General features: G+C 39.3%; 1 protein-coding gene across 1 annotated transcript; it reads left to right on the forward strand.

Moving 5' to 3' along the window:
• The first annotated feature begins 383 nt into the window (after positions 1-383).
• On the forward strand, positions 384-23,823 carry nubp1 (nucleotide binding protein 1 (MinD homolog, E. coli)). Its single transcript, XM_018672855.2, has 11 exons — positions 384-556; positions 14,228-14,369; positions 15,274-15,378; positions 15,546-15,679; positions 16,902-16,970; positions 17,120-17,152; positions 17,289-17,379; positions 17,493-17,647; positions 19,997-20,107; positions 22,033-22,219; positions 22,696-23,823. Exons 2-11 carry the CDS (start codon positions 14,339-14,341, stop codon positions 22,746-22,748), a joined length of 969 nt encoding a protein of 322 aa, XP_018528371.1. The 5' UTR covers positions 384-556; positions 14,228-14,338; the 3' UTR covers positions 22,749-23,823.
• The last annotated feature ends 99 nt before the right edge of the window (positions 23,824-23,922 follow it).

A 23,922-nucleotide genomic window follows, 5' to 3' on the forward strand; every position in this document is an offset into this window, starting at 1 on the left:
GTTTAATATGCTAGGAAGTGCGTGTGTGTGAGTGTGTGTGTGTCTTTCTGTGTTTGTGGGGACATTTTAGTGAGTCCCCACAACTTCAAAGGGTTGTTTTGGGGGTTAAGTTTATATATAATATATATAGCCTATAATTGGGTTTAGGGTAAGGGTTAGCCATTTAGTTGTGATGGTATAGGTTAGGGTATGAGCTAGGGAATGCGTTATGTCAGTGAGTGTCCTCACAAAAATAGAGGTACAAACGTGTGTGAGTGTGTGTTCGTGCGTGCGTGTGTGTGTGTGTGTGTAGAAGTGACCCATGAGAAGATTGGTGTAAAGCTCGGCGGGAAAAGTGTCTATAAAAAAATCATTATGAGAGTCAGAGGTGGAGGTTTGAAAGTCTGTTTCCTCACATGGCAGACAGTCTGAAAGGGAGAAAAGAAAACAAACGGCAGAGGTCAGACGGAGGGGGAGACAAAAGGAAATTAAAAAGATAAAAAGGGATGAAAAGTCAAGAAGTGGATGGAATGAAGAATGGAACAAATGCTGAAAATGGGGACAGGAGTTGAGCAAGGTAGGAAATGTGTATAAAAGAGAAATGAATTATGAATATGTACATATTTGTCATCATTATAAAAAAAAAACATCTCACACTATTTGCTTTGCGCTAGTGGTATTTTACTCATCATTTCCTGCTGGAGTCTAGGCATTTTTCTAAAAGAACATTTCCTGTCATATCACAGGTCAAAGAGTTGGAGTAGTTACTTTCCTGTGTTTGTATGACCCTTGACTCTTCTATTTGTATTCCATCCTCTTCTTATTCACCTGGGGATGCTCCTTATTCACAGCTGTTTCTGCACAGGATGGGCAGCACTGAGACGTTTTGCTGATAATGTTTTTGGGCTGCACATCACTTCTTGGACGCCACATGGTTTATTTACATGTCTAGAACACAAAGCATTCATGAAAAGGTCAGAACAATCAACATACTGGAGAAAGACAATTACTGTCCCTCTTCTCCTTCCATTTCCCTGCTCTTCTGCGAGTTCCTCCCTCGGTCCTCTCTCTGTCAGGCACCACACCAGCTGTTGCACTAAATTTTCTTTATGGCGGTTGCTACAGTCATTTTACACACAAGAGCATATTTGGTCAGAGATTGCTCGAGTGCTCCAGACTTTACAAACACTCCAGTGCTTGTGCTTTTGGCCTCATCCCTTAGACATCACAATTTATATTTTATGTGCCGTGTATGATCTGTGTGGTTTTTGACTGTTTTTACTTTTTTCTTTTACAACATTTTGACATTTTAGGAAATACACATATTTGCTTCTTTGTCCAGAATTAGATAAGAAGACTGAATCCCCTGAGCTAGGCAGATAATGGGCGTGCACAAACTCCTCGTAAAACTGTGTTTCACTTTTATACAGAAATAATGCGTGTGCTTTAAAGGTGTTGGCATGCAGTTGTTACCTTTAGAGAAAGTCAGGCCAGCTGTTTGGCCCTGTTTCTCTTCTCTATGCTAAGATAACCGACTGCAGTCTCACATTGATTGGATTGAGTGGTACCAATTCTCTTATCTAACTCTTGGCAAGAAAGCATATTTCTGAAAATGGCAAACTGTTCTTATAAATTAAAATGTTTATCTCAGTGGGATCAACCAAACTTTTGGGTAGGGGTGTGGTGTCTTTTGGGGGTCATACTTTTGAATATGAAGACAGTCTGATCATGATCCCTCTCCTGCTAGCAATAAGAACACTTTGTTCCAACTGAGTAATTCTCAGGTTATTATTTTTTGTATTGTCCCCATGTCACTGCATGAATGTTTGTATAAATTTACAGCTGAGGGTGTAAAAAGCCCTTGTTTATACATTACCACACCTTTCTCTAAAGGCATATAAGCTCTGGGGCTGAGTCGACAAATAACTCTCCCATCTAGGCTTACCATTCGCAAATAATTGATAACTGAAGCTTTGACAATTGTTTAACATGCAAAAGTGTTGCTGTGACCAGTTTTATACCTGACTAAGTTTACACTGTGACCTCAGAACGTCAGGCTCTTTGTCCTCTGTGCTTGGTGGTCCGAGCTCACCGCTGTGACTGGATAGGATTCTTCTGCAGGGTCATACTGAAATGGTTAGTTACAACTGGCATGAGTTAATGAAGAGGGCATTGTCAAGGCTTATGCAGCACATAATTCTTTGCATTTCCCTGGCAGGCACCACGGATAACTGCCACAGAGAGTGAGTGTGAATGGTTCATCCTGATGTCAACAGGCTGACTTTAAAACCTAAACTCTTTACATTTGTAGTGAAGCAGGGAGATAGCATTGGATCACCTTGTTCAAGTCCCATAATTTTTTAAAAGTAGGGGAAAATGAAACAAAAATGGATAAATGGTCCTGAAAAAGAGCACTACACCCAACTTAATGTCCAGAGAACAGTTCACACTTGATTTAAAAAAGCAATTACTTTGATTCTGCTCAACCCCACCATGTATATGTGTTCTTATGGCAGACAGCAGGAGAGAAGGTTATTAGGATTCTTTTAAAGCCCCAGGACACCCCCCGCTCCTGTTGCTGTGTACAAACAGCAGGTTACCATGGCCAAAAATTCTCGTTAGACCACAATTTGCTCTCAGAATGTTTGCACGCATCCACATTTGTGCACATGCAGCGTGCACACACACATATATGTCCACTAGAAGTTTCACGTAATATATGCACACACATTATGTGTTGTGCAGGCAGGAGAGGAATGGAGGGAATCTGTATGTTGAGCTGATGACACCACATTGTTAACACTTAATACAATGGATTCTCTTTCTCATGACTGCCCCCCCACCCCATCAGATTCCTTGCTGATAGACAGTGACAAGTGTGTGCTCACACACACCCAAACACACCTTTTCTGTCTCCTATTTATATGTTTTTGTATGTGTATCAGTGTTTCCTACACCCAACAAGTAGTAAATGCGTTAATTGGCACAGTATTATAAGATTAACTTTCCTGGGAGGTGATATTTCAAAATTTAAAACACAATTAAAACCAGATCCTAGATTTATATGAGTGTTTTGGAAAATAGCGCTGTAAAACTATATATCCTTGCACCACTGTTGGTGTGTGTTTTACTCTATTTTGTCTGTCACCTGTGTGTCAGCCTGCTCCATGCTTGTTGTACATTTCAACATCACACACACACACACACACGTAGGCCCACAGCTCGCGCCTGTTTAAACAACAAAGCAATCCCTTCATCCCCAGCTCCTCAGGCAACTGACCCCCGTACCGCCACTCTCACCCAAATACACTTACGCACAAATACCCCCCCCCCCCCCAACCACACAGGAGTGGTGGGAACAGGTTTAACCTCTCTGCCAGGTGTCAGGTGTTCACCACACAGGTTAACACACTGCAAACACTAGAGACCTGCTCTCACAAACATACACACACACATTGTACGTCACTGTCAACACATATCAGTTACCTGCTATTGTTACAGACCTATAGGTGGAAACAATAAGGTTTGCACATCACCACCCTATAACCCTATAATAAGACTTTGTAGGACAGTGTATTATCTCACCAGAGGGCAGGAATAGATCATTACCACCTTGTGCTATTCTATGTGTGTAGTTTTCACATTTAAGACATTCCTTTAGAGATGAGCCACACTTTATTCTCTGTAATCCTTCATCAACATAAAGTCATACATTAAGAATTCCTGTGCATATATTCTGAATGTTCTCACTCCATGCTTTTGTCTCTTTCAAACAGGGTGAGTGGGAGTCGTTCTCTTATCAGTAGATGAAGAGAAGACTAGAAGGCTTCATTTGCAATTAAGTAATTACAAACATGGTGCATTTATCATTTCTGGTATTGTTGGCCATAACGCATATGACCATGGCCACTGTGGTAGAATCTATACTGTAGCATGTAGAATCTTCTGATTAAAAAAAGTCTCAGAAGCAAGACAGACCCAGCCCAAGTTATGAAATGTGTTTATGTTTTCCCATTTCTGCGGTATATTACCCAGAAGTAAAGAGTATTGTGCAATATAAGTGGAGGAGGCCACACTGCTGCAAATCTACATGCACACATCAAACATTATCAGTGGCGGATGAAATCTTCAAAACCTTTGTCTAAGTAATAAAATACTCCATAACTCCTAGTGTACCAAAACAGTATCACCAGAGAAAAGTGCTTATTATGCAAAACGCTTACTTCCAGGATTATCCTGCATCCTACATTATCCTGCATATTAGAGAGATATAACAACGTAAGAGCTACAGACAACAACAGCAGACAAATGTAGTGCTGTGAACAGCACATCTCTAAAATATTATGGTTATGGATGGTAATTGGCTATAACAGACAGTCCTCTTACCTTAGTCCCAGTTCATGTATCTCGTGTTGTCACAGAGATGAGTGCATGGTTTTACACCTATCTAATCATCTGGATGATTTTTTTTTTTTTTCTGTGCGTTGTCCAACAAAAAAGATTTTTCACCCATCTCCTAAGTTGTTTCTGTTTTTTTCCATATCCAAACAAGTTGTACAATGTGAACCAAAATGAAAAACTTCATCATCAGTTAATGCATTAACATTAGGTTGTGTTTTACAAAAAGAGCAAGGACATGTGTCATTTCTGGCTGCTTTTAGAATGGTGGTAAATGTTTTCCAGACTTTGTTGTTTTTTTAACCATTGCCTGGTATTTATTTTTCAGACAACTGGATGCAGAGCTCTGTGACTTGAATGTAATGGTAATACGTTAGTGCGACAGAGTTTACAGTTCATCTTGTGTCATCTTGAAGTGATGTCCTGGGTAGAGCAGCAGCAGATAAAAAGTGGGAGATTAAATCTGATTTGCAAATAGTATATGAATTGATAGTCATTTCAAGATATAAAACATGCACATTTAAGTCATTCTTCTCGCCTTTAACATGCAATTGCTCCAGAGTTTGAAAAGACAAACAAATGTATTTTCATGAAACTTTTTACAAACACTGACTGGAGTCTGCTGTTGCTGCTTCTTTCATCTACAGCGGTGCCTCCTGTGTGACCATTAAAACTAAAACCTCCCCACCGTCTCTCCTTCTGTGGCACCTCTACCACGTGGATGTACGCCAGAAACACACACACATGAAAACACACACACAGCTCCACAGCCAGACAGGAAGCACCCCCCACCTCTCCTGTTCCTGTTTCTCACAGCATACGTATGTGTGTGCGTGTGTGTGAGTGTGTGTCCGCTCAAGGCCCCCCGCTACTGTAGGCAATCGGCAGGAGGCAGATTGAACAGCACAGGAAAAAAAAACTACACAAAGACATGTGATAGAAGATAGTGGAGGATGGAAGCATTATTACTGGAGAGGAAAACATGAACAGAAAATTATACAGAGAGAAAGAAACAGAGATAGTGACCAAGTCAGAAAGATGTGATTATGGAACAATGCTGGCGGTCAAAATGTTTTCTGCAGCTCAATCCTCCTTCCCTTCCTCTCCTATTGAGAGGTGGGGTTGTGGTTAGACTCAGGGAGCGTTCACACTGATAACATCAAAAAAAGATTTTCTGAAAGTTTTCCATTCTCACTGCAAGACGTAAAATGATTTCAAATATGTTCAGTCTCTTCTTCCTTTTTTAGCTGCATGAGTATGAAAGAGTGGCTAAATGGGCGGTCATAAATACTAGAGTGCAGTCGCACAAGAGGGTTTCCCCTGCACATGACAATACAAGACATTTTTCAAATGTATCCACTTTGGAGATCCAGTTTTGGTGGCTGTCTGAATGTGAGTTGTTAGCCAAAATGAAAAGAGGAACACATGACCTAAAGATTGGGTACTTTAAGGGTGGGTGCTGTCTCAGAAAAAAAAAAGCTGAAATGATACTTGTCATATTTAACCATGTAACTAAGTTGACTAGGAACACATCCGTGTTTGCATCAACAGCCTGAGGGAGACACAAGGTTATAATGAGCAAACAGAAAGAAGTAACAAATTCAGCTGCTACACAACCTTCACTGCTTTTGCTTCTGCCTTTTCTTTCTCTTTTTCTCCACCTCCAATCCTAGCCCGAATGTGTGTGTGTCTGTGCATGTGTGTAAACAGACCAGTCTAGCAAAGACAAAAGATCACACACATACAGCCGCTCAAACACATGCTACTTTCCATTGCATTTGCATCCCCATAATTTCATTCATTTGCTTAAACACCTGGCCACAGGAGGCAATGTTGGACATTGGAAACAGCCAATAAAAGCACACTGGAAAAAAAAAAAAAAAACAGTTGAAAATTGAGAAAGTAAAGAAAATGGGAGTGACTGCAAGATTTAGGTCATAAGCATGGCATTATCAGGGTTTATTCCTTTGTAAACACCCACACGCACACAAACAGAAAGGGCAGAGCCACCCAAACCCCACAAGTCAACAAGGAAATGACCACTGGAACAAGTATTACACTGATAAGAAGGCCACCATTAAGGATCTGTAATTTACACAGTCACCACGGTTTATCAGCACTTTCTCTCCCAGCTGATGAACACACAAACACATGCACACCCACTTAAACAAACCCACACAGTTTAATCAAATTATCATTAGCTTCTGATTAAACCAAATATTTTTAGATCAAGATGGATTGAACCATTTATGTGTGTCACATTTGTTTTCATCAACATATTGTAAGAATTGCTATTGCCACAGTTCTGGCACAAGATATGGTGATGTCCACTGACTATTTAAAAGTATCAGACGTACATGTTTAGGTAACCACTACCACATAGTGACGGCCAGCAGCCAGTTAGCTTAGCATTGCCTGGAAAGCATGAGGCTCATCAGAGAAATTCAAATCTGTGTACCAGCAACTCAAGAGTTCACTAATTAACATGCTATGAGATTTAGTGAGATCTAAAGGAGTCATTTGTAAGTTTTTGCTATCATGACATAGCCAATGTTAGCATTAAGAGCTGTTTACTTTCCAGTCTAGAAGAAATGTTCCAAGTTCAGTATCAAGCTTCATTCCTTTACACACCAAAATCTGTCTTCAACGGCAATGTTTTATTTTGCCTCTTTTCTTTTACTGAAGTCAGCACGCTAACCAGCTAGCCCTGGCCAGCCTGTCTCATCACTTTCCGATAGCAACTCGCTGTTGTGTCCAGACTACCCTGAAGAAGTAACACTACTTATAACCTTTGGTATTGTAAACATAACAATAGCTGAAGCGCTTGGCAAGCAACCATAACTTCCACCAGCTCCTGGCAAGAAGAAAATGAATAAATAGCCTGTGCTCAAGTGCTCAACTGTTTCTATTTCTTTCAGGGACTCATTACAGCCGGCCAAGAAACAGCCCAACATGAGAGTGGCATTGGTCCATTGGTCTTAGTAATGAATAAATATATTTTCCAGAATGTTGAACTATTCCTTTAAACCCAGTTTTGAAAGATATTTATTATTATTAACCTTATTCATTTGATTTAGTGCCTTTGTGCTATTAATGCACTCAGTTTATTCCAGGCTTGTTTATGTTGAATTTCAACATCTGAATAACTTACAATATATTCCTATATTTATAGGGATATATAGAACATAAGGTTTAGAAACTCTCTCCTCAGCATCAAATTGTCCACTTAAAAAAAAAAGAATAAACAGCCTTTCTTTGCAACAAGAATCGGCTCCTTGTGATTATGTATATTTATATTCACTGTACAGCAGATGTTGTATTTTCAATTCTATGGTAGGAAATGCAGTGTAGGTTTTTCTCCTGTCTTGCAAGTTTAAAACCACTGTCTATGTGTGCTCAAATGCAGAGGAAGACACTGCTATCTAACACTGTGTGACCAGAAATGGGCTGCCAGCCAAGCTAATCTTCCTTCCTTTACATAAACACTCTGACATGCGAGGACACGCACACACACAACTGGCTTCCCTTCCTTGGAACCAAGATATTTTCATTGTCATCCCAGCTGCACCCCCCAACCGTTGAGTTCAGACACACACACACACACACACACACACACACACACACACACACACACCCTTAATAAAGCCAGACAGAGAGATAACAATAGTTATTTTGGGGTTATTCTGTTCAGGCAGTGAGTCAGGACAGCTGAGACACCGCCCGGCCACTCGTCAGCCAACATATGACCTGTCCTCTCTAATGACCCCTGACCTCTTCAGATTGTGTGTGTGCGTTTGTTCACATGTACACAAGATTTCCTGCCCTCAGCATTGTGACTGAGGATGTTGGTAGTGTGAAGGTTGTTGCAGGTCAGAGGTCATGTAAGGATGCTTTCCCCAGACTAAAATTGTCATCTACATCAAAACAACATCAAAGCAAGCACCGCTCAAAAATCTCACTTACTGGTGTTGTCTTAATTATGAACACCAAACCACAGTGGGAGCGTCTGCCAGATGTTAAAAATGCTAATCCACAAAATTTAAATGAATGCTGCAGTCCTGCAGAGTTAGCTCTGGTTTTAGGGTGAAGGGAGGCTGTTTGATTAGTTCAGTTCTGGGAGCAGGGAGCTGTATGTGGTCACCGGTCCGAGTTGCGGGATGGTGAGATGGAGGCTGGGGGATGGAGGTATGAAGATAGAGTTGATGTTTGGGATTCCTTTGGCTGCAGCCTTACCAGAATAACTGCAAGAAGCATCTGAAATTCCTTTTCCACTTTGGCTGCATGAGTATGTACTTGTACACTATTGTAAAGATGCTTCCATTTAGCATTTTAACAGGAACAGTTTTTCTCAGAGGGAATGTGAACAAAAACAAACAACCAAAATTAAGTATGATCTAGTTAGGTGACTAATATAGATTTGCATGTGTTATCATTCAGGGTGTGTCCACACACACACACACACACACACACACAATGTGCTCCTTATAATGGTGAGTATTGATTTTGCATAGACTGTGTTTAATGCATGTGGGTTTGTGTAATTTTGCATTTTCGTTAAGTGCAGACAGAATAACAAACATTCCTGTTTCTGGAGTGTAGATGGAACTTTAAACAAAGGCAAAAGAGTCTTATATGATGTGACATAGGCAATAAATGAAAATGTCAAACACAAATGTCAAAATCTCTGTCACTTTCTATAGACACACACATACTGTACTGTGTGATCAGACACTGGAATGTGGGCCAACAAGGTGCAGTTAAGAAATAAAAATAAAAGTTAAAACTGTCTCCGAGGGGATGACCCGACCTGACCGTAGCAGCTGAGAATTTCATAAGAGAGGGAGGAAGGGAGGAGAGAGGGAGGGGAATTGAGGGAGGAGGATGGAGGGAAGAGGGGAGTAACTGAGACAGAAGAACGATGGAGGAGGAACCAAAACCACACAGATCTGGTAGAAATGAGATTCTGTCATTGTGCTTTTGAGGTAGTGACTCTAACCACCAGGGCACCCTGACTCTCACTGACTTCTGCATTTAGCAGGGTGCTGCTGAAGAGGGCTCATCCAAACAACTCCTAGGAACTAAATGAAAAAATACATTGTTCATAATTATATTAGTTCATATTACTTGTTGCAGAAGCATGTTGGAAGCTTGGTTAGGGAAAAATCATGGTTGGGGTTAAAATGACTTCTTAGTTAAGGTGAGGAGACCTTAGAATAAGAAACATCTGGTTAATGTTAAGGAACAATTGTTGTCATGGTTAAAGGAAGCCAGCATTAACTGTTGGACAATCTCAAAGAAACAGATTTCAGACAAATATGTCTAACCGCACATTCATGTTACTATACCCTCTACACACCTGCACCAAGGCAGTCCCTTTCCTTGTTTTTCTTGAGGGCAGTTCTGTGTCTGAACACAGCCTCAGACAAGCTCAGGACTGTACCTGGAGGACTGAGACGCACAGTGGAGATTAGATGTTTATTTCTTTTACCATGTTTGTAAAGAACCTGGAACATATTGTACATGTCTGAGATACCTGAGTGACATTTGAAAGGTGGTGAACAAAGTTACTGTATAACTGATGGTAGTATAATTGTATGTATACTGTATGGGATCATAGCAGGTTTGTTTCACTGGATCTCTGAAATATAACAGCAGTTTAACAGGTTCATTCCATTAAAATTTCCAATTAAAATTCAGGGACAGTTTGTTTTATATTTATGATCTATGAAAGACATAAAGAGAAGGGTGAATGATTTATGAAATCTAATAAAAATCCACAGACATGTTGTTTCCAACTGGACTTCTTTTTTTTTTTCACATGCAGCTCATTAACAGCAGTGTATCCTGATCACACCCATCTTTTTTCCATAAACGACCTACTTCCTCTTTCCTCCTCAGTTGTGTGACATCCCTGCCCTGCCACACCCTACACACATACACGCACGCATGCACACACACAAACTCCCCTCTGTTAATCTTTATAGAAAAAGCGTGAGTTATGTTAAGACTGGTGTGTGTGTGTGTGTGTGTGTGTGTGGCATTGTTCCCAGTGTGATGATCGCCTGTACAGCCAAGGCTTAACTTTTGTGCTGAGTAACTCTGTGACCAAAATCTGACCTGAGTCCATTAGTCTTTGTGTGTGTGTGTGTGTGTGTGTGTGTGTGTATGTGTGTGTGTATGTGTGTGTGTAGACCACTTGCTGAATGGACAGAATGTGTCTGACTTCATAATGGGCTATCTAGTCAACTGAACAGTGTGTGTGTGTGTGTGTGTGTGTGTGTGTGTGTGTGAGTGTGTGTCACAAAGATTTGACAGGTGATGTCATCGTTTAAAGGCATTTGCGTGCACTCACAATTTCACAAAATAGGCATTTGAAATGTCCACAGCAGTTACATTTAATGATATGAGTATAACCCACTGTTTTATTAGGGAGAACACATACTCAGTACTTATTACACATACATCACTTTTAGCCACAGCAATGTCAGTCGGTCTCTTTGTTGGTCAGTTTGCCTCGATGGTCCAGACTGAAATATGTTAGATGGATTACCACAGAATTTTGTACAGACATTGATGATCCCCAGTGGATGAATCCAAATGACTTTGGTTATCCCCTCACTTTTCATCCTGTGCCGTCATCAGGTCAATATTTTGATCTTTCCAGAGTTTTGGTTCATGATCAAATACCTGCAAAGCTAATGACATTCCCATCAGCCTCAGCTGTAGTCTATTTGATGTTGATTAGCAAATGTTAGCATACTAACACACTAAACTACAATAGTGAATATGGTAAAAATGATACTGCTAACTTCATTGTGAGCACTTACATGTAGCATTAGCAGTCATCTCAAAGCTCTCACAGAGGTCTTACAATGCTGTTATTTCTGAATAAAATATTGCATCACATACAATGAAGGAATATTTTAACATATTTTTTGTTCATGTGAGACTTGTGATGAGAGATGAAAATATGTTTTTTGAGCAGTTTCAAGGGAAATAATGGCGACTGGAACAAGTTAAGAAATAGTTCAACACATAGCCTCCTGGAAAATGGTGAACACTTCAGTTTTTGTACCAATTTAAAAATATATTATGTTAATTGGTGAGCTTTAGAGGTGCTGCTAGGTGGATTTTGTTTCCTTTGGGCAAAACCAGGCTAACAGTTTCCCCTTTTGTTCATTGTGTATTTTTACCATGCAAACACAATGGTGGTTTTGATCTTTTCATCTCACTCTTTGCCAGAAAGTAAATAAATGTATTTCCCAAAATGTGGAACTTTTTTAAAAGTGTGTACATTGCGGTGTCAACACTGATCTCCTCCCTGCAGGGTTTTCATGTGTTTACACCTCATTAAATAGGGTTAAGTACTTCAAACACACGCTAGTTTCGGAGGAAAATCTAGTTTCTTTTCAACCAGAATCTTGTTTTGATCAGTTGGGATGTCAATTTTTTTGCTTTTTTCCTGTATTCTACAAAGCATGCAATAACCTGCAAAACTAATACTAAACTACTTAATACTAAACTAATCTCTTCTGCATATTCACATGAGCATTTACTGCCACAATAAAAGTCAAATGAATTTCATAAATACATGAAAAATATAGTTTGTTTTTCTGCTGTCTGAAGATTTTGCAGAAAATTGTACACTGGATAATGTCATCTTTGAGTGTCCTCTCTCTCTGTCTCTCTATTTTCAAAGAGCTAATTCAACCTTTTTAGCACCTCCATTAAAGGGTGTGGAGAGGCAGGGGAGGAATAGCGAAGGGGAGAGAGGAAGGATATTATAGCCATTTCACAAACGACTCCTGCAAACTACAGTCTCCAGCTGTACTGTTGTTTTTGTCTGCTCAGACTTTCATGTAGCCTCGAGGGGTGAATTACATACCTAATGACACCCTTATCTTTGCTCTCTCTCTCTCTCAGTGTGCTGCTGCAACCCTCGCTTGATCTGTTTATGTCTTTGTAAGTGTCTGTCTCACTGTCTGTCCCCATCTCTCTTTTGATGTCTATTATTATCTCTCCTAGCTGTCACTCAAGGACTTTTCTCATTTTTTGGTCATTCTGCATCAATAACATCTGAAACTCAATGTCCATTTATAAGTCATTTGTAACTACCAGTCTAGGATAAGCCCACACAGCCATGATATACCAGATATATTTTATGGACGCTTACTGACTGGAATTTTAATATCAGTGTCCAGACAACGTAATAAGATTCAGTCCAGTTTTAATACACTGTGTATAGCCAACCTACCATTAATGTGAAAACAGCACTAAGCAGTGAATAAAGCTTGTTAATGGTTCGTGTGAATACGTTTGCCAGTTAGTGATGGATGGGCCAACACAAAGAAAATATCACATTACACACTCTCGACAGGGCAAACAGTTGGGGGAGGAGAGGGTGCTCATAAACACAGACACACACCCACACACAAGCACGCACGCACGCACACACGCACACACACACACACACACACACACACAAGCACTTTAATACACTAGCATACACATGTAAAGAGCTGAGTAGTTTATGAAGAAACATACATACAAAGACATTTTAGAAACCTGCACATACTTTCATTGGCCCAGAGGATATTTTTACTGACACACATAGTGTACAAAAACAGACACACACACATGCACATGCATGTAACACTTCCTTTTGTTCTCTGATTGCAAAGCCAGACGAATGATACTCCTCTGACCAATCACCTTTTCCTAAAAGAACAATGAGCCAATAAAACAGCTTGTCCACAAAGTGGACAATGTATTTGAATGGAAACAACTGTGGGCTACAAAGACCCAAACCACGTGATATATACATTCACACATCTGTTATATCATTGAGAAAATGTAAAAGAAGTGGAAAAGGTACAACAAATTAGCTTCTTTTTTTTTTTTTAAATCAAAGCATCCTTGTTGAACTGTGACCTTGTCTAATTATGTCAAATGTTTACACAGCAGTAAGGTGTTACTCATGCCAACTGCACTGTTGATGCTTCCTGAGGAAATTATGACCCTTTGTACTTTTTACAGTAAATGCCCTCTGGTATTCTCCTAAATCACTGAATTCCTTACTTTTTTAAATACTAGTTGTAATGAAATATCCTCATGTTAAATTCAAAATATTAATGATATTAAAATGCTAAATAGAGCAGCTTTAAAAATGCACTTGATTACAGCATAATTTGTATCAGCATAACCTTTCAAAAATAAGTTTATATCTATTCACTTCAGCAACTTAAATTAAAAATTTCTATAAAACTTGATTTTGTGCAATATACAATTCACTTCTCCCTGTCTGTCTCATTCTTTTGCTATGTGCATCTATGTGACTGTAACTTTTCCTAGCATAACTGAATCAACAGCACTTCCTAGTGGGCACAGTTAGTAATCTTCAGCTCAAATAGTAACCCGAGTTTTGGGGAAATAAATCAACTTTGCGCTGCTTGTTTAGTTTAATTATAATGATTATGTGTTCAACAAATAACTACGGAATACTCCTTGCGTAATTATAGGGACGAGCTTACTTTAAAAAAAAAACAAAAAAAAAAAAATTAAAATAAAAATTGTCGTTATGAGATTGGAATTGTATCTCAAGACAACAGTTAATATATTTCCAAATAATAGGAATACTACTCACATGGTCACGTACACATGGTGTGCAGGACTTGGGCAGTGTAGATGTTAATATAGTGTTGAAGGCACTGTTATTTTACTTTGAACTGTGGCCACTCCTGCTGCAGTTTTTTCTTTTCTCTAAACGTTCCAATTTAATTTTTGCATGTAATTTTCTATAGTTTGTTCTCTTGTTAAGGAACATTTTCACACAATCCTATGTCTCCCACAGCATCTTTGGAAAATCAGGCACGTACTGTACGGCGCCAAAGAAGTGTCATGTTGTGCGTATCCGGAACCATCGAAGGGGGAAGGCTTTAACAGGAGGACACGCACTTGAAAGATGGCAGACGTACCAGATAACGCTCCAGAACGTGAGTTTTTAAAACTTCAATTCATTTTTTCTTATACCTCTTAAATAATAGAGTTGTTTCACGGTTTGGCATTTTGCAGTGTAGTGTCACTGTGAGGCCGCGTTGTGTTTTTAAATAAACGTCTCTGTTACTGTTGACAACACTGACGTCACTTCAAATACTCCTGTATTGTTAAGCGTTTTTATGTCCAGGCAGCTTTATCAGATATAATATTCAGCTCTGCAGAACTGTAACCTTCTACTTTAAATAAAAAACAATCTTCTTATTGAGTCATAACATTCAGTGATGCACTTATTAAAATGTTTTTCTTATCACCCTTGAAATCAGATAAACTTCAGGGGATTAATGCCATTGCAGCAATTGATCATTTTTGCCTGAACAGGATCTAATAAATACAGAGGACCAGTTAAACAGCACTGAATGAATTTCTGATTAAATGCCACAGTGCTGTATCTGAAATCTTGCTGAGTCATTGTGACACGGTTTTCAGCATCTAGTGTTTTTCAGTGGCACACCACATGTAGTCACATATTCTTCTGCATTATCAAATTGTATTATTAATACAAGCTGCTTCCCACTTTAACCAGCTGATCTTATTCTTATGAATAAGATCATAAGAAATGATCTTATTCATCTCTAAACTGAAGCTACAGCATATTTGCACAGGGTGTAAATAGAGACTTCATATTTTTCATGTATTATACTCCAGATTTCTTGTGCAACATTTTATACATATTTACCCAAAATTCTGATTGACATGTTAGTGTATTTGGAAACTTAAGCCTCTCCTCTAGAATCTAAAAGAAAGTTATGTGAGTTTTGCACAGTAGGAGTTGAAATTCTGATTAAGCCAAATATGCCTGATCAGTATCTGATAGCATGCTACTCTTTTTAATCGTTTCAGATTGTCCAGGTACAACAAGTGAGCAAGCCGGAAAGTCAGCGTCATGTCAGGGCTGCCCCAATCAGAAGCTGTGTGCTTCTGGAGCCACCAAGGCCCCCGACCCTGGTAAGACTGTCATCACGTCTTGATATCATGGCGATTTGAGACATGTATTACATGCATTCAGCAAATACATGTGGGATTAGTGGTGGACTTAAATCTGAATCTAGTCTTGTGCTGCTGCTTCACACATCTTCATCCTTCCTCTCCCTCCCCGCTCTCTGTCATCTCAGCCATAGCAGAGATAGGAGCGAAGCTGTCGACCGTCAAACACAAGATCCTCGTGTTGTCTGGAAAAGGAGGAGTAGGGAAGAGCACCTTTAGCGCTCACCTGGCCCACGCCTTAGCAAGTGACAGCACAAAGGAGGTTGGTTTTCATTTATGGCCATTCCAATCAGAAAGCAACCTATTTGGTTAGACTCTGAACTCTTTTAAGGTTTAAGAAGAGTTTAAACATACGTCTGGAACAATGTCATATGATCTGTTAAACCCCTGCTGTGCTCTTTGAAGCTGTGGTTCACGCTATATCTAAGGTTCAGGCTAAACCCAGTTGCTGTTATCATCAGAATTCCACTAGAGGTCACTGCAGACATAGTTTAACAGAGGTTTGAGGTCAGAAAGTTTGGTACAACTGAGGATTCCAATAACTAATCAAATTGTATGATCACATATAAAAGATGCCACATCTACATCAAGAAAGGGAATTATTGATTGTCTGACAAACTGAAGCGGTCAATTCTTAACAACCACCAGTATATGTCCTGTGAGGACAGTAATGTTGGCATGAAAGATGAAAGATAGACCGATTCCGAATGTGGTTTACATTCATTTTTTTTTTGATAGAAAGCAAAAAATAGTTTCTTTGTGATAATGAAATGTGCAACATGGCTATAAGCTTATTGATAAAACCACTGGAGGCTGTGTTGTTGGTGTTATAGTATGGTATGATGAATTCTTATCACTGAGTAAGCTGCTCTCTGAGCTGGAAAATTAGAAAGCTGACATCAGTCTCATTATTGACCGTTTTGCAAGTTAATGTTCAACATTAATGTGTGACATTACTCTGAGTTGAGTGAGTGAGATGGACCTTTATCTGCTGTGTAAAACTGTGCTCCAGTTCGTTTTTAGCTCAGGGATTAGGTCCAACTCAGGATGCAGCTGTATTTTAAACCCTCTGCAAGTTTCAGTTTAGCTAAGGTAGTCAGTGACATAGCAACAGCACTATTGTACATTGTTTAACTTCTGATAACTCTGCTGTGCGTAACATGAAAATAGCCTATTGTAAACCATAGACTCTGGCTGTTTGAACATATCTGTGTAACCTCTGCATGTTTTCATACTCTTAATATTTACCTCATTCCATCCTTGATGATGTGTCTCACAATGTCTCTGCTAAAACTACTTGTGTGCAAACCCATGTTCAGCTACATATATAGTTGCTGTAGTACAAAAACTGTGGATACAACTTTGTCAGTCACTCTCCTCCTCCTCTCTGATGTCAAGAGGTCAGCATCCAACAGGAGTTGCTTGTACAGAATTGGAGACTAAAGAGTGTTTGTTTTTTCTGCTTTTGCTCTCTCTGTTTTTAGGTTGCCCTGCTGGATGTAGATATTTGTGGTCCATCCATTCCAAGGATCATGGGCTTGGAGGGAGAACAAGTGAGTTGAAGCTTAGTTTACGGAAAAATGTATGATAGTAAACACATGATAATTAGTAAATATAAATTTGTGCAAAGTATGGTGTCTATGTTTTCCATTTTAGTAAACTTAAAATCAAGTAGCTGTGTAATCTGTTATCTTGTGTTTAGGTTCACCAGAGTGGCTCAGGCTGGTCTCCTGTGGTGAGTCAATTCAGAAAAATGCTGCTGTAGTATTGAATGATTAAGTCTTCTAAGAAATTATTATGTTTATGATAAATATTTATGTGTGTGTATGTATGTGTGTGTGCGCGCGCATGCATGCGTGTGCGTGACTCAGTATGTAGATGACAACCTGGCGGTCATGTCTATTGGTTTCCTGCTCAGTAGTCCAGATGATGCTGTGATCTGGAGAGGACCCAAGAAGAATGGTATGTGTGTGTGTGTGTGTGTGTGTGTGTGTGTGAGTGAGTGAGTGAAAATTGCTTTAATTCTTTCCATATGTCATCCCGTTGTAACCTGTGTGATGTTTGTCTCCAATCAGGGATGATTAAGCAGTTTCTGAGGGATGTTGACTGGGGTGAGCTGGATTACCTCATTGTGGACACGCCCCCAGGCACCTCTGATGAACACCTGTCAATTGTCCAGTATCTGAGCTCCACCCATGTTGACGGAGCCATCATCATCACCACACCCCAGGTACACGCACACATGCTCAAGCAAAAAACCGATGACAGTTACTGCATTAATTAACGTTACTGGCATTCGCAGCAACTGTAAAGGGAAATTCCGCCTTCAATTATCTTCAGTGTCTACTTTTAAGACTATTAGTACTTTAGTTACGCCTCATGGAGTTGTCGGTTTAGCTGGTAATTTTTTGAGTAATAATGATAGTGATGGTGGCAAAAAAAAAAAAACCACAACAAGCAAGTGAGATCTGCAAGTTCGATTAAAAGCAAGAATCACATTGATTACTCAAAATGCAACATTACTACAGCTGCATCATGTTTTGCCGCCATCTTGGCATCTCTGCTAAACATAAGGAATGTCTCTAATAATAATAAAAAACAAACAACATATGTCTAGAGTTTAAACCAGAATAAATTCAGCAATGACATCACTAATGAGGAAAAACCACAGCAGAAGAAGATAAAAGTAACCAGAAGCTAGTCGTACACTATAGTTGTATCTGATGAGGGAGCTGGGGATCTCAACTGGAAAACCCCTCACACCCCCACTGCTCTAACTCTCACCAGTCCTCCCTCCAACTACATGTTAAACCCGTAGCTCAGTGTAGTAGTTTATAAACTATAACTGGGGGTTTATGGAAAGTAATTCTGGGAAGACAAAGTATACGAGGCAGGCTGACAGAAAGTGGGACCACTGCTTTGACTGTTAAATATTTAGTTGGTTTTTGAAGTGAAAAGAAGTAAAGACAGTCTCTGGAGCAAACAGATGATTGAAAAGATAAACCTTTCTTCAAATGTTACGGCATTAATATTTCAAGAACTGAAATTTCAGAAAAAATTCGACAGAAATTTTGGCATGCGTAAAGTTTGGAAACCTCCATCAAGTCTTTGAACTTTTGCCGTAACTGACTTATTAGGACTTGTAAGGCAGGTCAAAAATTGTTATCAGAAGCTGTCAGCTGATGATATTTCCAGAGCCAATCAATTTTCTGACTTTTGTAACCACCGTGGTCTCAAACTGTCTGAGGATCTGAAAATGGCTAACTTATGCTACAAAATTAGTGAGGCTATAAAAAGACATCAAAACACATCTTGTCTGAAATGCCCACTGTCTGTAAATAGTATTAAGAGGTGGCAGTAAAGGGGAACTGTGTGAGTCAAAACAAGATCTAGAGGACGACAGACACTCTCAGAAAGAACCTGTATGTCTGCTGGGAAACAGGGTCTGCATGGGAGAGTGATCAGAGGGAAGCCTCGACCATCTGACAATGCTGTGAAAGCCTGTGTTGCTCAATCAGATTGGGGTCTTGTTTGGAGTTTGGAGGCTTGAGCTCTTTGTTGTGTTCTTTGAGCCATTTCTGAACAGTGTTTGTGGTGTGGTGGGAGCATTGTTCTGCTGGGGGGAGGCCTCTGAGACTGGGGAGTACTTGTTCTGCAACAGTGTCTACAATGCATAGATGTTGTAGAAATTACCAAAAAAAACAAAAAAAAAAACATTGTAATACTGAGTATGTTGCAGATACAGCAAATGAAAGGTTCTACATGATACACTGAAGCCATGTCTTATCTAGGTGGCATTATGTTGGCAATAAAGCGATTCCCATTGATCATGCTAGCCATGGTCATGGAGCTGCTCTTTGATACTGTCAGATTGCCTGCTTTTATTTCAGGAGCGCAACCAACAGAGGATGCTATTTTATCATAAACTCATAAAAGTCTATGTTGCAGTGACCATAGAGGTATTTGAATAGAGAGAACTGTCCTGGCATCATATAAAGTTATAACCCAGCATGTTGAGTAGTTATTTGTTTACACAAAATGCAGTAAAAGCATTGAAATGGTAGCAACACCCTAAATAAAAAGCCTTGCGCTTCTTTTCAAGTTGTTTCTGCTCTCAATTCTAAGCAAACATTTCCTTAAATCAAGCTGGGCCCTGTGAGGTCAGACAGCATCAGAATCACTTCCGCATTCCTTCAGCTCTCACTTAACCAAAACTAAATGCCTCAGAGGTGGGAATTACCCGAAGGAAGAGGACAGCCTGTTTGATATTATGTGACGAAATGCTGAGCACTTGATCTAAAATAGTTTTTTTTTTTTTTCATACTCAAACACTCAAACATAGGAGCTAAGCTAGCTGGTTTCTCAAGGGAACACTGATAGCATTTGCGAGGGAGGGAAAAACAATTTAAGCTGATATTTTTTTTCTTTTGCTCTTTTCACTGCTGTTTGTTTCCTTCCCTGTCTCTCCCACCTCCTCTCATATATGTCCTCTCCCTCACCCTCCTCTCTTGCTCTGCCTTTCTCTTTCTGTCTTTCTATTTCCGTTTCTTTCTCTCTCTCTGTCTCTCTGTCTGTTTAGGAGGTGTCGTTGCAGGATGTGAGAAAGGAGATCAGGTTTTGTCAGAAGGTCAAGCTGCCGATCATCGGAGTGGTGGAGAACATGAGCGGCTTCGTCTGTCCGAAATGCAAGGTCACTGACAGATTCACATTCATGTAATGCTCATGCACATCACAATAACACAGGATAAAAAACATGAAAATGCTGTACAAACATAATGTGAGTCTGTACTCACATTATGAGTCTGTCTTTGTAAACAACCATGGAACACATGTAGCAAAGAGATGAAAGATCTGTCAGAACCAACCTGACCACAGAGCTACCACTGCTACATCAAGTGAGTTGAAATATTTTTAGATTTATGACATTTAGTACTCAGTCACACTGTGCCATCAAGACATTTAAAAGTGTGACAAGGTAAAACACAAGCTACCACCATGCAGCAGCTCTCTCTTCACCTTCAGGCTGCAAGAGAGCAACAGGCCAACGACTGCACAAAAAGGATGCAGTGCACACGTTTTCTCAACCACATGCAGTATATTTTGTCAACGCACGTATCAGCCAAGATTTGTGTTTCCTTCCCATAGAACATTTTATACATTAGAAACTGTAAAATTGTAAAAAATATTTTTAAATTTTATTTACTAAACTATGTCTAATGCACAGATGAAAGACACCTGTAGCATCTATAGGTCTTTGTAATGTACAGTAACTCAACTCTTAAAGGGCTACTCCACCACTTTTACACATGAAGAGCAGTTTGTCAAGGGAAGACCTGACTTAGTGTAATCTGTGTAAGGTCTTCTGTGGCTTTACAGTGATTTTTGTCAAGTCTGAGATAGTAACCCTGATGATGTCGTAGTGATTGTCATCAGGGTTGTGCTAGATTGGGTTTATAGGGTGTGTTACAAATTTCGGATGTGGAGTTGAAAGATATTATCTGTTTGACAGATAATATCTTTCAGAGCTCATCGTCTGTAATAGCTATAAGTCGCAGCAGTTTAACAGGTTCTCCCCACATTTCATTTCTACAGTAAAGATGCTGGGAGACGTTGTGAACTGAGTTTATTTCCCCTGTGGCACCTTCACAAACTCACACTGCAGGTTAAACTGAACTAACCAAAACCTTTAAGGCTGATTAACACTGAAAAAACTCACTATAGATTGACAACATTTGCTAGCCTAGCAACATAATAAGGCTACAAACAACCCTCAATGCAACGCTCTAAAAGACAGTAGTTACAGCGGTACTCGCTTCATTCAAAAAGAATCTATTGTACTGAATGGAAACGTAATTGTGTAGGCTTTTGCACTGTAGACTTAGCAGAATTAGAGAATAACTGCTAGAAAGATTTTAGTTTTACAATTTAACTGGAAGTTAGTTTACAATAAGGGAAATACTGTAAGAAACTGGGGGTTTTGCCCGTTTACACTGAGAAGGAATTAATAAGAATTCTAAGATCTCAATTTGTTTTCATTGTTTCTCATTAAATATATCCTTAGATATATTGTCAGTGTATTGAACCATGAGCCCTGTATCGAGTGTCGAACTGAATCTTGAGTTGATTGAATCATTACACCTCTGTTTACTGGACAGTAAAGGCCTAACAAAACATGCTATTGAGTTGCATTATGGGAAATGTATTGTTTTTGACTCATTCAAGGAACTAAAAGTCAGAATATATTGGTCTCTGTCTGTGCTTTGATGTTCCTTTGCTGTCCCTTATTAACCATTCCTTACACTGTGATTTCTGTTACAGACATTAAAATGACATTGACGATTGTTTTCATGGTGGAAAAAATGGTGATTTTACCAAATTATAGATTACTAATAACCCTTTTAGTATATTAATACATATCTTTTAAAGTCACAGTGTTGGTTTTATTGGTGTTGGTATTTTTTTTTTTAGCACTAGCCATATGAGCCACAGATAATTTTGTTGTATTTGATACTGAGTATTAATTGCAAGGACAATAAAGATTATATCTATCTACATTGAAATATTTAGAAATTGCTTGTATGGATCAGAACTTTTATTTTTCCTTCTCTGTTACAGAACACATCACAGATCTTCCCTCCTTCCAGCGGAGGTGCCGAGCAAATGTGTGCGGATCTAAATCTACCTCTGTTAGGGAAGGTACCTTTAGATCCGAGGATAGCACGGAGCTGCGATGAGGGCAGATCTTTCCTAAATGAAGTACCTGACTCTCCTGCTGCTGAAGTCTACCGGAGAATTGTGCAGAGTAAGTGATTACAAAAATCCATACACATTGTTTGCATACACATACATGTCTGTTGTTCAGCCCACCCCCTCTTTCATCATATTGTGGGTATGATAGATTCCTGTGTAAGGAAGTTAAGACACACAAACAGGCATATTTTGGGTTCCATCGAAGTCCCTTATTATTTTTGATGACTGTGATGGTTTACTTGAAGCCCCAATTCCTGATTAAATGTAATGAAAGAAGAAGTGATCACTTTGCAAATGGGAACCAGTCGCCTAAAGCAGAAGAAGGTTTGTATCGAAATTCAATAACTTACAGCATGAGATTAAAGTTGAAGAATCAAATGTGGTTTGTGTAATAGATGATTCACCAGTGACTTTTGTCTCCCACATGCTTTCACACAGATCATAGATAACAGAGGCACATTTGTGTCCTTGGAAGTCTTCATCAGAACTACCATTTTATCACTGTCCCTCTCCTCTCACCTCCACCAGGTATCCAGGACTACTGTTCCAACCGTGTGACAGAGGAGCAGAGCACCACCTGAGCTGCAGCACTGAGACACATCACATGATGAGAGTGTGGTAGAAGTGAGACACACATTGAAAGTCCATAAAATCAGTATTTCTATGTTCATCAAAGCTTGCCATAATTTGAATCAGGAGCTTTGATATTAGTTTGGTGGGCTGGTCAAATAAGAGCTTCGGCCCAGTTTTGAATATTGATTATCTGACAAGTCGTTCCTACTGAAGACATAAATCTCTTAAAACAGGTCACAAACATATTGTTTCAATTTCAACTTCAGCGTAATAATTTCCTAAAACAGCTTGACACTCATACAGGAGTAAGTAGTACATTTGTTCGGAACTATTTTCAGCTGTGGATTAATACACATTTGTTCAAGTGAGTATTTACAGCAGGAGAATTATGTTTGTGGGACTGACTTAAAATAACCTACAGGGGTGGTGTTAATGGCAGTGAAGAAATATGCCAGTGGTGCAGCATTGTGGTTTACTGATGTTTTTTTGAATAGTTTTTGGACAATAGAGCTCTATGGCACATGTTGTGTGCATGTTTGTGGGATCAGTTCATTGGTTTTTTTTGGTCTTTTTATGGGATTTATTGACAATGACTATGTCAGTTCCTTCACAAGATGAAAAGAGATAAATACTCTTCCCCAAACATCACCAAGTATTTGGAGAAGTTAAACCTGTGATGATGTATTAATTCGAGCAGTAGTGACATTTAAACATTTCCGGCGAGGACATTTTGCAGCCCTGAATCTGTGTCTGGGGAGTCACTGGCTGCAGTGAATAAATAGTAAGCAGGAATACAGAATGCAATGATTAACCCATGTAGGTTACCAATTGACCAAGTCCTCTAAATACAGAGCACAGTATCATCAGTATCTTCTCATTTGATTTTGCTTCTTCAGTGATTGTAATCATTCCACCTTTCATCACATTTAGCTTCAATTTAAATGACTCTCTTCCTCCTATATACAGCATATGGACTGTTTTCTATGATTTGATTAAGTATTTTTTTAAATATGTTTTTGGACAGATGTTTTATGTGATGTACTTGTGTTAACTGATTTATAAAATAAATTACCAAACACGAAATGGGCTTTAATAATTTTCTATTAAATGTACTGAACACTTACTGCACTTACTTATCTTCAGCTTATAAATCTAGGATTCCTTGAGATAGCCTCGTCTTTA

The sequence above is a fragment of the Lates calcarifer genome, linkage group LG11 (assembly GCF_001640805.2).
Source record: "Lates calcarifer isolate ASB-BC8 linkage group LG11, TLL_Latcal_v3, whole genome shotgun sequence".
In the NCBI taxonomy this organism is placed as follows: domain Eukaryota; kingdom Metazoa; phylum Chordata; class Actinopteri; family Centropomidae; genus Lates; species Lates calcarifer.

Excerpts from the sequence above, each read along its gene's own strand:
- nubp1 (XM_018672855.2), top strand. The coding sequence starts at position 14,339 with ATGGCAGACGTACCAGATAACGCTCCAGAAC. Across the intron at positions 17,153-17,288 it reads GCTCAGGCTGGTCTCCTGTG|TATGTAGATGACAACCTGGC; the intron begins GTGAGTCAATTC and ends TGCGTGACTCAG. Across the intron at positions 17,648-19,996 it reads TCATCATCACCACACCCCAG|GAGGTGTCGTTGCAGGATGT; the intron begins GTACACGCACAC and ends CTGTCTGTTTAG.